This window comes from Alosa sapidissima, chromosome 18 (genome assembly GCF_018492685.1).
Source record: "Alosa sapidissima isolate fAloSap1 chromosome 18, fAloSap1.pri, whole genome shotgun sequence".
Taxonomy (NCBI): Eukaryota; Metazoa; Chordata; class Actinopteri; order Clupeiformes; family Clupeidae; genus Alosa; species Alosa sapidissima.
The window spans coordinates 2052739-2063709 of record NC_055974.1 but is presented as its reverse complement, the minus strand read 5'-3'; the positions used below and the strand labels follow the sequence as shown (position 1 = coordinate 2063709).

Here is a 10971-nt window from a genome sequence, read left to right as displayed (position 1 = left end):
TGTATACCACAAAGGAACAACAGGCAATGGTCATTTTTATTTGTTTTATTATATATATATTTATAGTATGTACAGAAAAAAAAACATGATTAAACTGAGCTATGACAGCACCGTAAGGTGGGTAAACAAGCAGAGGGAGAGAGAGATAGACAGAGAAAGAGAGAGAGGGAACACAGAGGAGGAGAGGGAAGGGACCAGTCCGGTGCTCAGCACATTTTTTTGTTTCGTTTTAAGAAAGCGCATATTCCTTTAAACTTTGCTCAAGAGGAGAAAGAAAAGAAGTGTAACAAAGAAAGACAGAAGCAAAAGAAAAGAAAGTGTGCAAACAACAAAGAGAAAAGCCCCTTTTGTGAAGTAAAAAAAAAAAAAAAATTAAGGATTTTTTTTTATTTTTTATTTGTAGCGAGGCTCCATCATTTACCTTCACATTCAAAAGCAACAACCCTCCCACCCCCACCCTCCACCCTCCCAAGCCGACTCTACCTCTCACAAGTGACCTCCCACCTCCCCCTCCCCAACCCCAACCATTCCTTCACTTTCCTCTATAAGCCTACAAGTTCTACAACCCTGTTCCTCTTCTATGGACCAGACAAAGGTATTACCACAGTATATTTCAATTAATAAGATTTAGCAAAAGAAATAAAAAAGAAGAAAAAAAAAAAAAACCCTAAATGAATCAAATTTGCCACAAGGTATCCAAACTGCAGCTACAGTTCATGATTCCAACTCCCACAATGCAGCTTTAGAAGGGGTTGGTCTTCGGAAGGTTGCTGTTTGTGGCTTTTTACAGTGAGTTAAGTGTGAGATCCAAAAAATACTATAGTAATTGCAAGACAAGGTGTTCTCCCTTCCCCCCTCCTTCTCAAAAGCTCCAGTTGAGTTGATCAAGATAAACTGATAGAGGTCTTTGTCTTTTGGTTGTTTTATTTTATTTTTAAAGAGCAGGAATGTGACACCCTGGTTCCACCCTCTCACCACCCTGCTACTGTTCCCTCCGTACAATGACCATGGAGATCACTTCAAGGAGAAAATACTTCCGGGGAGCAAACTATGAATCATCTGGAGCTTATCCAACAAACTCAAAACAAACAAAAAGGCATGATTGATGGGTGACTTGTGAATTGATGCTAGTGTTAGAGGTGAATAGCTACTCTAAACCGAGGTTAGCAGGTTAATACATGATCCACAACAGGCTACACAGACACATATCGGCGCGGGAGGCAACGTCCAGCCGCCGGTTACAGTGATACTTCACGTGTTCTATGGCTGGGTTGTGTGTGCCGAGCCGAGTACAGCACACCCCAGCCGCCTCTACTCCAGGGAAACCTGGCCGTGGTGTGGTGGAAGATCTGATGGTCATCATTACACAACATTAGGCGTCCACCCACAAGTGAACACAGACCTGTTCACACTTTGAGAACTCCTGGTACGGAGAAACGGTTGCTGTTTAAAACAGGGACTTCCAAAGTCATCTGTGGTGCATTCTAGAAGCTCTGACAACTCTTGAGTGCAAAAAGGGAAGAGGCTCAAAGTAAAAAACAGACGCCAACTCTCATGAGTTGCAGAGCGACAAGGCAGCGGATTTTTCATACACCCGTCTGGCAGGCAAGAACTCAATCTCTCTTTTGAAAACTCTTCCAGTCGCCCCCCCCCCCCCCCCCCCCGTTTCCTCAAGGGGCAGCAGAGGGCCCAGGCTCACAGACTGTTGGATGTGGATGAGGAGCAAAAACTAGGGCAAGAGATACTTCTAGTCAGGGCTGGTGGATGATGGGTTGAAGTTGTGTGTGTGTGTGTGTGTGTGTGTGTGTGTGTGTAGGGGAGAGTAGGGAGGACTACCTGACTCAATTAGCCGTGACTGCATGGGCAATATGAAGGAGCTCTGGGAGGTCATATCCGGTCTCGCATTACTTAGACCAGTCAGTCCTAGCCTCCGACAAACAGTACAATACATCACACTTAACACACACACACACGCACGCACGCACACACACACACACGCACGCACACACACACACACACACACCAGTCTAACTAGTCCAGTCTTACTATACCTAACATCTGAATGACCAAAGAGACTTAAAGGAGCATTGCAGAAAGGCAGCTTGTCTGACAACACAGACACCTTTTGAAGCGTGCCGCAACCTCTTTTAAGTGTGAAATGTTGCACCAGCCCATGGTTTAAAAAGGGAAGAGCCAAGAAAGCATGGGGGAATGAAAGAGCACACCTTCAACATTTCCTTACATTCAACGCAGTGAAATCAAGTTAAAGAGCCCGACGGGCAAATGACAGCTAGCCAGCAATAAGACCTCAGTTCTGACTCAGCTGAGCTCAAGGCCAGCCAATCAAAAGGAGGCAGGCAAATGATGAGGATTCGGACTGACGGCAAGCCAGACCGAGGGGTTGGGGAAGGGGGGGGTTAAGCATGAGCAATTGTAAGCCTTGATGCGAAGTGGTCAGTTGGGTCCAAGGTTGTGTCAAAGGTCATTCTCAGGCTCTAGTCATATTGAGGCCATGTGCTTCTCTGCCAAGACACAGCTCATCTACTAGGGTACCCAGCAACACGCAACGCTGCAGTATGCAGGTTTTAGGGTGTGGAACAGCAGCAACCTTTCTCTGCGGATAACACGGGAGTTTTTACGGATCTCGGCCATTTTGTTTAGAAGGGGAAGGCAGAGGAGCCATGCAGGTTTTAAGGAACATCAGCTGGAACTACAAAATGTATATAAAAAAAAATAAATCAGAGAGAAAAACAAACCCCTTGCTGTCAATCATCTCTGGCGTCTATGTGAAAAACAGGGCGTGTGTGCATCAGTGGCACACATAATAAAAGTGGAACATGAAAAGAGACCAGTAGGCCTCCACTTCCTCACGTCCCCCAACCACCGCCACCTGCCTGCCACCGCCACTCCACAATCCTCTGGAGAAACTTTTATGATTAGAAAACAAACTACTCTGAAAACAAACAAAAATAACAAACAAAAAATGTTCATAAAATCACAATAATAACAATATTGTCCAACTATTAAGATGCAGATGCAAAATACAGAAATATTGCCAATTCTTGTCTTCTTCTTCTTGACCACTTCTGATTCAAAACCCAAGCACTGACTACACCTCCCACCCCAACCTAATACACCACTTTATGTTTTCTGTGTGTATGTGTATGTGTGTGTGTGTGTGTGTGTGTGTGTGTGTGTGTGTGTGCATTTCTGTGTTACTTCAAGGACACATAATTACAAGTATTACAGATATAAGTTCAGCGCTTATTTTAAGGTGAAGATTGAAACTGTTCTGAAATTTGTAGATAGTAAGACAACCAAAAAAAAAAACCTGTTTACGAACCACCCTCCCTCCCACCCACCCTGTCCCAATCAAAACACAGACCCTCCCCCCACCCCAAAGAGGACCTGCATAATCCCAGGGTGCAATGCACCCATCTCCTCCATGGATTTGAAGAGGATGTGTGCGAGTCATGAGAGTAACGGTAGGTATTGAGACCAAGTGTGTCCCATTCTTGAGTGTTTTGATTCAGTTCATGGAGGGGGGGGGGGGGGGGGGGGGACCTTGAGAAAACCCAGCAACTGATGGGAGGGACTGAAAAACAGAACAAAAACAAACAAAAACCTTCAAACCCACTCCCACAAACCCAACTTCAGTAAGAGAGCGCATATATATATATATATATATATATATATATATATATATATATATATATATATATATATATGTGTGTGTGTGTGTGTGTGTGTGTGTGTGTGTGTGTATGTGTGTGTGTGTGATTCTGTGTATGTGCATTTGTGTGTGTATGTGTTAGTTGGAGATAAGAGAGAGATATGAACACTGCATGCAGGCCCTAATCTCCCCTGTGTGTCCCTTCTCTCTCTCTCTCTCTCTCTCTCTCTCCAGATCAATAGCTATCTCTCCTAACTGCTCCTGACCCTCTCCTTCACACCTCCCACGTGAAAGTCATCGCTAAACACCGCTCCCCTCCTCTCTGTCTGCTTTCTCCTTTTCTCCCTCTCTTTCTACTCTCCTTCTCTCCCTTCCTCTCAGTCTATCCCTTCTTTGCTCCGCACTCACATGACCCATCATCATTATACTGCTCTCGTCTCCTACCTCCTCTCTCTCTCTCGGAGCACAGCACCTGGGTGGTGCCTCTTGGTAGGCTCTAGAGAGCTGTCCCTGGAACGGTGTTACTCTGAGTCAGGTTGTGTGTGAGTGAGGTGAGATGGTGCTGAGGAGTGCTGGGCCTGGGCTCAACTGTTTGGAGTGGGAGAGTGAGAGGAGGAGGGGAACCATGTTGGATGGTGGCATTTTGGCTGGATGTCGAGATGTTGAGTGTGTGTGTGAGTGTGAGTGTGTGAGTGTGAGTGTGTGAGTGTGTGTGTGTGTGTGAGTGAGTGTGAGTGTGTTAGTGTGTGTGAGTGTGAGTGTGTGTGTGTGTGTGTGTGTGTGTGTGTGAGTGAGAGGGGGGGTGGATGTGGATGTGGGGTGGGGGGATCCGGGAGAAGGTCCGTCCCGTCCGTCCGTCCGTCTGTTCCGTGCGTGTGAGCGTACTTAGCAGCAGCCGCCGCCAGACTGTCGCACCGGCGTGCTGTCGATTTTCAGGTTGGGCTTGTCGCCGCCGGCCGTGGCGCCGGGGCCCATGCGCTTCTTGATCTCAGCTGCCATGGTCATGAAGGCCTGCTCCACATTGGTGGCGTTCTTGGCGCTGGTCTCCAGGAAGGGGATGGCCAGGGAATCAGCAAACTCCTGCAAGGGGGGTGAGGAGGGGACACATTTGAACTCCCAGGAAACTCTACAAGGTACCCAACTCAAAACCCAGTCATTTCATCAACTACCATTGCATGTTCTACAAAAATGACTGTTTTCTACAGCTAAATCAAACTATATCTCTGCTTGGTGCCAACTGGGCATGAGATGCATAATACAATGCATCAAAAAAGATCATTTGCAGAAGTCTTCTACTGTAGTGTCACATACACTAAAGCATGTAAGCATAAATATATCAAATAGAATCCATTGGGAGGACATGTAGTAATGAGATGGCACCCTCACGGATTACCTTTGCAGTGGTGTAGTCCACTACTTTCTTAGTGGTGAGGTCACACTTGTTCCCAACCAGCAGTTTGTTGACGTTTTCACTGGCATAGCGGTCGATTTCCTGGAGCCACTGCTTCACATTGTTGTAGGATTCCTAAAGGGAAGGATGGACAGGAAGACGGATTTCATCAACTCCACTCTAGAACTTTCCATCCACTGTGTTCAACTTCCGCCTGCTTTCTGCATTTCTGGTTAGGATGAGTCATGTTTGCGCTCAGGACTGATAGATTCACACCGACTCCCAAGTCAGTTCTGAGGCCCGTAAATAATGACCCAATGAATCTTCCATCTGAGGCCTCTAAATTATTTATATAAATGTGTTCTCCACATTCCTTGCGGTCATTATCCTCTTCATCATCTTTTTCCATCATCATTCTCCTCATCATCGCCCGTCACTGAACAAGCTGAGTCATAGAGGGCTGTCTGTTGCTAAGCAACACTGAGGATTCCACGAGCCCCTGGCCCAGAGGACCCCCCCCCCCCGCAAATCCCCCCAGTTCCCTTGCGTCTGTCACGTGATCACCCACCTGATCTGTGACATCATAGACGACAATGATGCCGTGGGCTCCGCGGTAGTAGCTGGAGGTGATGGTGCGGAATCGCTCCTGGCCTGCAGTATCCCACTACAGAGGAGGAGGTAGAGGGAGGTGGAGAGGGAAAGGAGGAGACAGAAAAATGTGTTTGAGAATAAGAAGCTCAGCGGTCACAGTGTGCTGCGCAGAGTTAAAAACAGTAGGACTTCTTCATAAGGTGCACTGCAGACTCCAAAACAATACTAATACTAGTAGTAGTGCCATCATCACTGCCACTAAGTAAATCCTCCAACCATTGCAAATGACTGTCTGTGACGATGCTGAGGTGTTGTACTGTACAGATAACTGTTGCTCTGGCTCATGTCTGTACACATGGCCACCCTCCTGCTGTGTCCACACGTCATTCTGATTGACCAAAGAAACATGTCACTTCCACTTGGAGCCGCATGGCGAGTCCCCTCATCGCTTCTAGAATCTCAACTTAAGGGGCTGCTCCAGTGAGTCACTCCTCGTAGGAGCCTAGCGCTAACTAGGAGTTTCCCTGGCAACTGGAGCACACTATTAGTGGGGAATCTAAGCTGACACACCTGTCATTACAGATGAGAAAATCTTTACTGAGTTTTTTTTTTTGTGCCCAAGTCAGGACTACTACATTAGCAATGTTGCTTTATTCTCTCCCACTGCCAAATAAGAGACACTCCTTTTCTAGAAACTTCTGGTTTTGATATAAGGTCCTTGATACCTCTACCGCCAGCCTCAGAAGTTCGTTGAATTTTTGTACTCTTGCATTGTCTGGCTATGAAAAATAAATTATTGAAATTTAATCCACCATTACACAAATGCAGCAGCGAAAACTTGATACAAACCTGCTGCTTCTAGGCCACACAACTAGAGAAAGTACGCAACTACAGAGCAGCGCTCAAATAGCCCAAGGGTGAGGTGTTCAACAAACAAGGCCACCTGACCACACCAACGTCCTCTCTTTACTTATGTGCACCAAACATCCCTCAACTGTGTGTGTCTGTGTGTGTCGCCAATGCAGTTATTTGAATGAAAGATAGACATAGTTTTCTGCTGTATTCAATATTACATTAATTAAATAAATTTATACCTGCCCACCTGGGTCAGCCAAAACAACCCACAACTATCTCAGTAATTGACAGGTAACACTTTCTTAAGGCTGGGCCACATAACTCTACTGGGTGAACTGTACATGCAACATCATAATACAAACATTTATGGTGGTAGGATTAACCTGTGCATTACCTAAACAAAATGTTTTGCGTTTTTTCCTTCTCATCAAACAGTAAGAAACAAAAGGTCTATGAAGGAAGCTGAGAGTGAGGGTCATTCTAGAACATTCTACTCACAATCTGTAGCTTGATGGTCTTGCCATCCAGCTCTATGGTGCGGATTTTAAAGTCGACTCCAATGGTGCTGATATAGCTCTCTGTGTAAGTGTCATCCTGCAAAAAACAAACAAGAAAGTTGAAGACTTTGAAGAGGCAAAACAAGGTTCAGGTTCTCTGCAATTTCCCTGCACAGTAATTTGCCTTGTACATGCTAGAATCCAAAGTGACAATACAGGGAATGCATACACTTTGGCTACACCCACTCTTTCAAATTGCATTCAGTTCAGTAAACAACTATAGCCTAGGACTGATGCATAAGGAGGCTCAGGCTACATGGGTCTATGACCAAATCAGCAGAGCTAAGGTCATACAGTTAGAGCTAAATGCTAACTATACAGGCAAAATAAGACTTAAATCTGATTTTATTTCCCAAGTATGATCAAACATACATTTGCTGTTGTTGGTGTAGATTTTAAGATGTAAAGCTTTGTGTAAACAGTCCTGAGCAAGTCTAGTTACAATGCTAACTACTAACAGGATGTGATGTGCAAATCATATACAAATGATGGCACACGGAATCAACAGTAGTCCAGGCATGTAACATACTCACAGCAAATCGCAACAAAAGGCAAGATTTCCCAACACCAGAGTCGCCAATAAGGAGGAGTTTGAACAGGTAGTCACTGGAAAACAAGACAAGACACAAATCAAGTGAAATGAAGAGTTGTCACTTCTCAAGTCACTGCTCAAGCTCCACCGCTTTTATGATGAGAAGGGCTTGGTTAAGGTGGACATATCCACAGGCTGAAAACTTTTCATTAAGTAACCAATCAGTGAAGTAGGGACTGTTCTGGTACTCTGATGATTACATGTATTGCAACATACTGCAACAGTAAACCACACTACATTGTACATATACAACTAAGAGCGCCCTTGCCAAACAGGTTCGCAAAACACCATTGCAGATTATCGTTTGGATTATCTTGTTATAACATTATAGTCATGAACAGCCTCATTTATGCCGGTTCAGCTGTCAACAAGATTTTCAACAGCACCCTGATCGAGGCCAAAAGCCAGGTTCAGATCACATCACCAGTCACAACAATTGCCAAAGCATCAGGTTAACAAACACGTTTCCATCCAAATGCTGTAGTCGTCCTTGTAAGCGTATGAGTAACCCGGCAAACCTTTCCAAAACATGTACACAAGTATCACATGTACACAACCTGCACCTTTCACTAGCAAGTGTGTCGCAATCAACAGTCTATTCCTGACAGCAATCACCTTCTTGCCTAGATAAGTTGAACAACATGGCAATATTGCGTCACATGTAAAGTCAGTAACTGGGGCCTACTTTAGCTAGCAAAGTATATAGCATGCTCTTCTAAAACACAGCTCTATCCATAAGTAAGTTGGCTAGATAAGGACTGGTTACAAAAGTATTAGCTGGCTAACAACAATGGATAACGGTACTCAAAACATCAAAACACTGTGTGGTCAATGTTTGGACAATTACGTTCACATTAAACATCCTGCCTGTATCCAACCATTAACTCTACCTCGATTCAGAAATAAATACTAATGTTATTATATCCAATCACCTTTCAATTAAGTAACACTAACCCGGAACCTTAACTAACGTTAGCTACTAGCATTCCTTGAAGTATCAGCGTACAAGTCAACATTAGCCAAGGTAACGTTAGCTATAAGTACATTCATAATATCAAAATAGCACATTTGTATGCAATTACCTACGGTATGTATTAATGTATAATATAACAAAACCCTCTGTTATATACTGGATACGCAACTTCAATAATGTGACGTTTACAAGTCCACGTCCTCTTTCGTTCTTTGACCGGAATCTGGTAGAAGCTAGCTAAAGATTCTTCGGTAGCTGCGGTAACTTCATGTTAGTTTGTAACGTTAGCCTGCTAATTGTAACGTTAACCATTAACGCAGTCAGGTAATACCAACGTAGTTTTACTGACTGCAACTTTACCGTTAATTTACAACTCAACACAGATAACAATCGCAAGAAAACATCTTTATGTCATTAAAAATAAATGCATCCATTTTCCAAGTTGGACAACGACGATATTATTCCCGTCTACTAGCCAAGTTATCTAGCTAACGTCAACAAAAAAGGTTTTTACAAACGTAGCTAACAGTTTACCTCAGCAACTTATAGTGTAACCACTGAGATCTTATGGGGTTTCGAGGGTTAGCCAACATTACAATGCATCTTGCTAGCCAGTGCAAGAGTGGGAAGCCAGAGAGCAACTGATTTCAACGTTAGCTTGCTAACATTTGCTGACTATTAGCTAATAAGCTAACTGACGTTACCCTAGCGGCTAGCAAGTTAGCTGTGCTTCCTAATGGTAGCGCCCCAATGAAAAGGCAGCTGCAATCGCAAAAATACAAGACAAAAAAACTCAATATGACCTTTTCCACGACACAGAGTGTGACAGTATACTGCACACCGATATGGTTTACTTACTATTCGGGATTCATGGTGTAACTGAGGGCCGGGCTGTTTTCTGTCGATTTGACACTGTTCCTTCCTCCTCTCGAGCTCCGCTTTGAGGCAAAAGAATGACTTGTGAGTCTGAATTCTCCGAGGCACTTGTTAAGATTCTTTTTGACCTGTCGGTGGCAAGCTCACTTATTTAAAGTCCTAAAAGTGTCGTTCTGTCGGTTTTATTTGACGGTCATTCCTGGATATTCCAATATCAGTACGTTATTTTCCCAGCTATTCTTTCTTTCTGTCCTATCCTCTCGCTCGAAGTACAAGATGGCTGCGCAGGTGCGGCAGTGACATCAGATGACGTGGCATACGGACACAGATTCCATAAAAAATATGACATAACTTAAACCCGCAGACTACAAACGCCAGTTCTGTAGTACAGTTCAGCGGAAGGCCAAAGTAGTCAAAAGTGATCCTGAATAATTCTACCAGGCACCTAAATGAGTACCTACACGTTTCTTTCTCAGAATTATATTGAATTCTATATAAGCCTAGTTCTATATAAGCCTACTTCTATTGGGCTGTAGACTTTACACTATTTTTGCATATTTCAGCACAGTTCAGTCACTGTTCTATGTAAATCCAGTGTCCAACCATGTTGTATGCTGACAGTGGTACAGTTACAGTAATATAGGCTAAAGGTAGCCTACAGTAGTTTTCAGAATGGGACATCAGTCTAGGCTAATTGTGGTCACATGCCACAGGTGTGTGCATGCAGGTTTGGTGATTAGGCTAAGTAAATTCATCCATGTTTAGTAAATGCAAAGGAAAATGTAGGGAATTGTCCGTTTTGAATTAATTATAAACATGATGGAACTTATGCATATAGTCAATGGATGGAAAATGTAAAAATTACCCTACAAGGTTTATTTAGGCTACATCGTAGTAGTTCAACAGAACATTAAAATTAAATCAGAGCTCTAGTGCTCTGTCAGAAAAGCATTTGAGTAAAAAAGATTATTTCATATACATGTGCAATATGTGCATAGTTTGTGGTCACTAAGAAATTTCCTGGGAAAAGCTCATTCATTGGCTTTTAAAATAACAGCAAATCAAATATACAGTGTAGACATCATGTTGTAAATAAATGTTATTGCAGGAAATGGCTGATTTTGTAATGCAATATCTACATCAGTGCACAGAGACTCTTTATCAGCAACCACCCATCTTGTGCTCCAATGGCACATCGCGGTTGCTAAACTGAGTTTGTCATTTTGAAGGCTAAGTGATAATAATGATTATGCTTGCACAGCTTAAAACTGCTGCCCTAATTAAAGAATCAATAAAACTGGCCTTCTTTTAGTCAGGTAGAACCCCAGGATAGGTGTGACATAAGGTACTAATGCAATTTTTTGCATAAATTGATAGGTAAGGGGGTGTAGACTCAGAATCTGACGGCACCCTTGAGCATTTTTTTTTTAAATGACACAATCTTTCTCACAATCTTTCTCAAAT

General features: G+C 43.5%; 1 protein-coding gene across 1 annotated transcript; it reads right to left on the bottom strand.

The window, feature by feature from the left end:
- Window positions 1-3787: 3787 nt before the first annotated feature.
- Window positions 3788-9799, bottom strand: rab1ba (zRAB1B, member RAS oncogene family a). Its single transcript, XM_042069548.1, has 6 exons — window positions 9490-9799; window positions 7600-7672; window positions 7008-7103; window positions 5632-5727; window positions 5067-5198; window positions 3788-4753 (listed from the first exon to the last, which is right to left on the bottom strand). The coding sequence occupies exons 1-6, from the start codon at window positions 9501-9503 to the stop codon at window positions 4559-4561; spliced, it is 606 nt and encodes a 201-aa protein (XP_041925482.1). The 5' UTR covers window positions 9504-9799; the 3' UTR covers window positions 3788-4558.
- Window positions 9800-10971: the final 1172 nt, after the last annotated feature.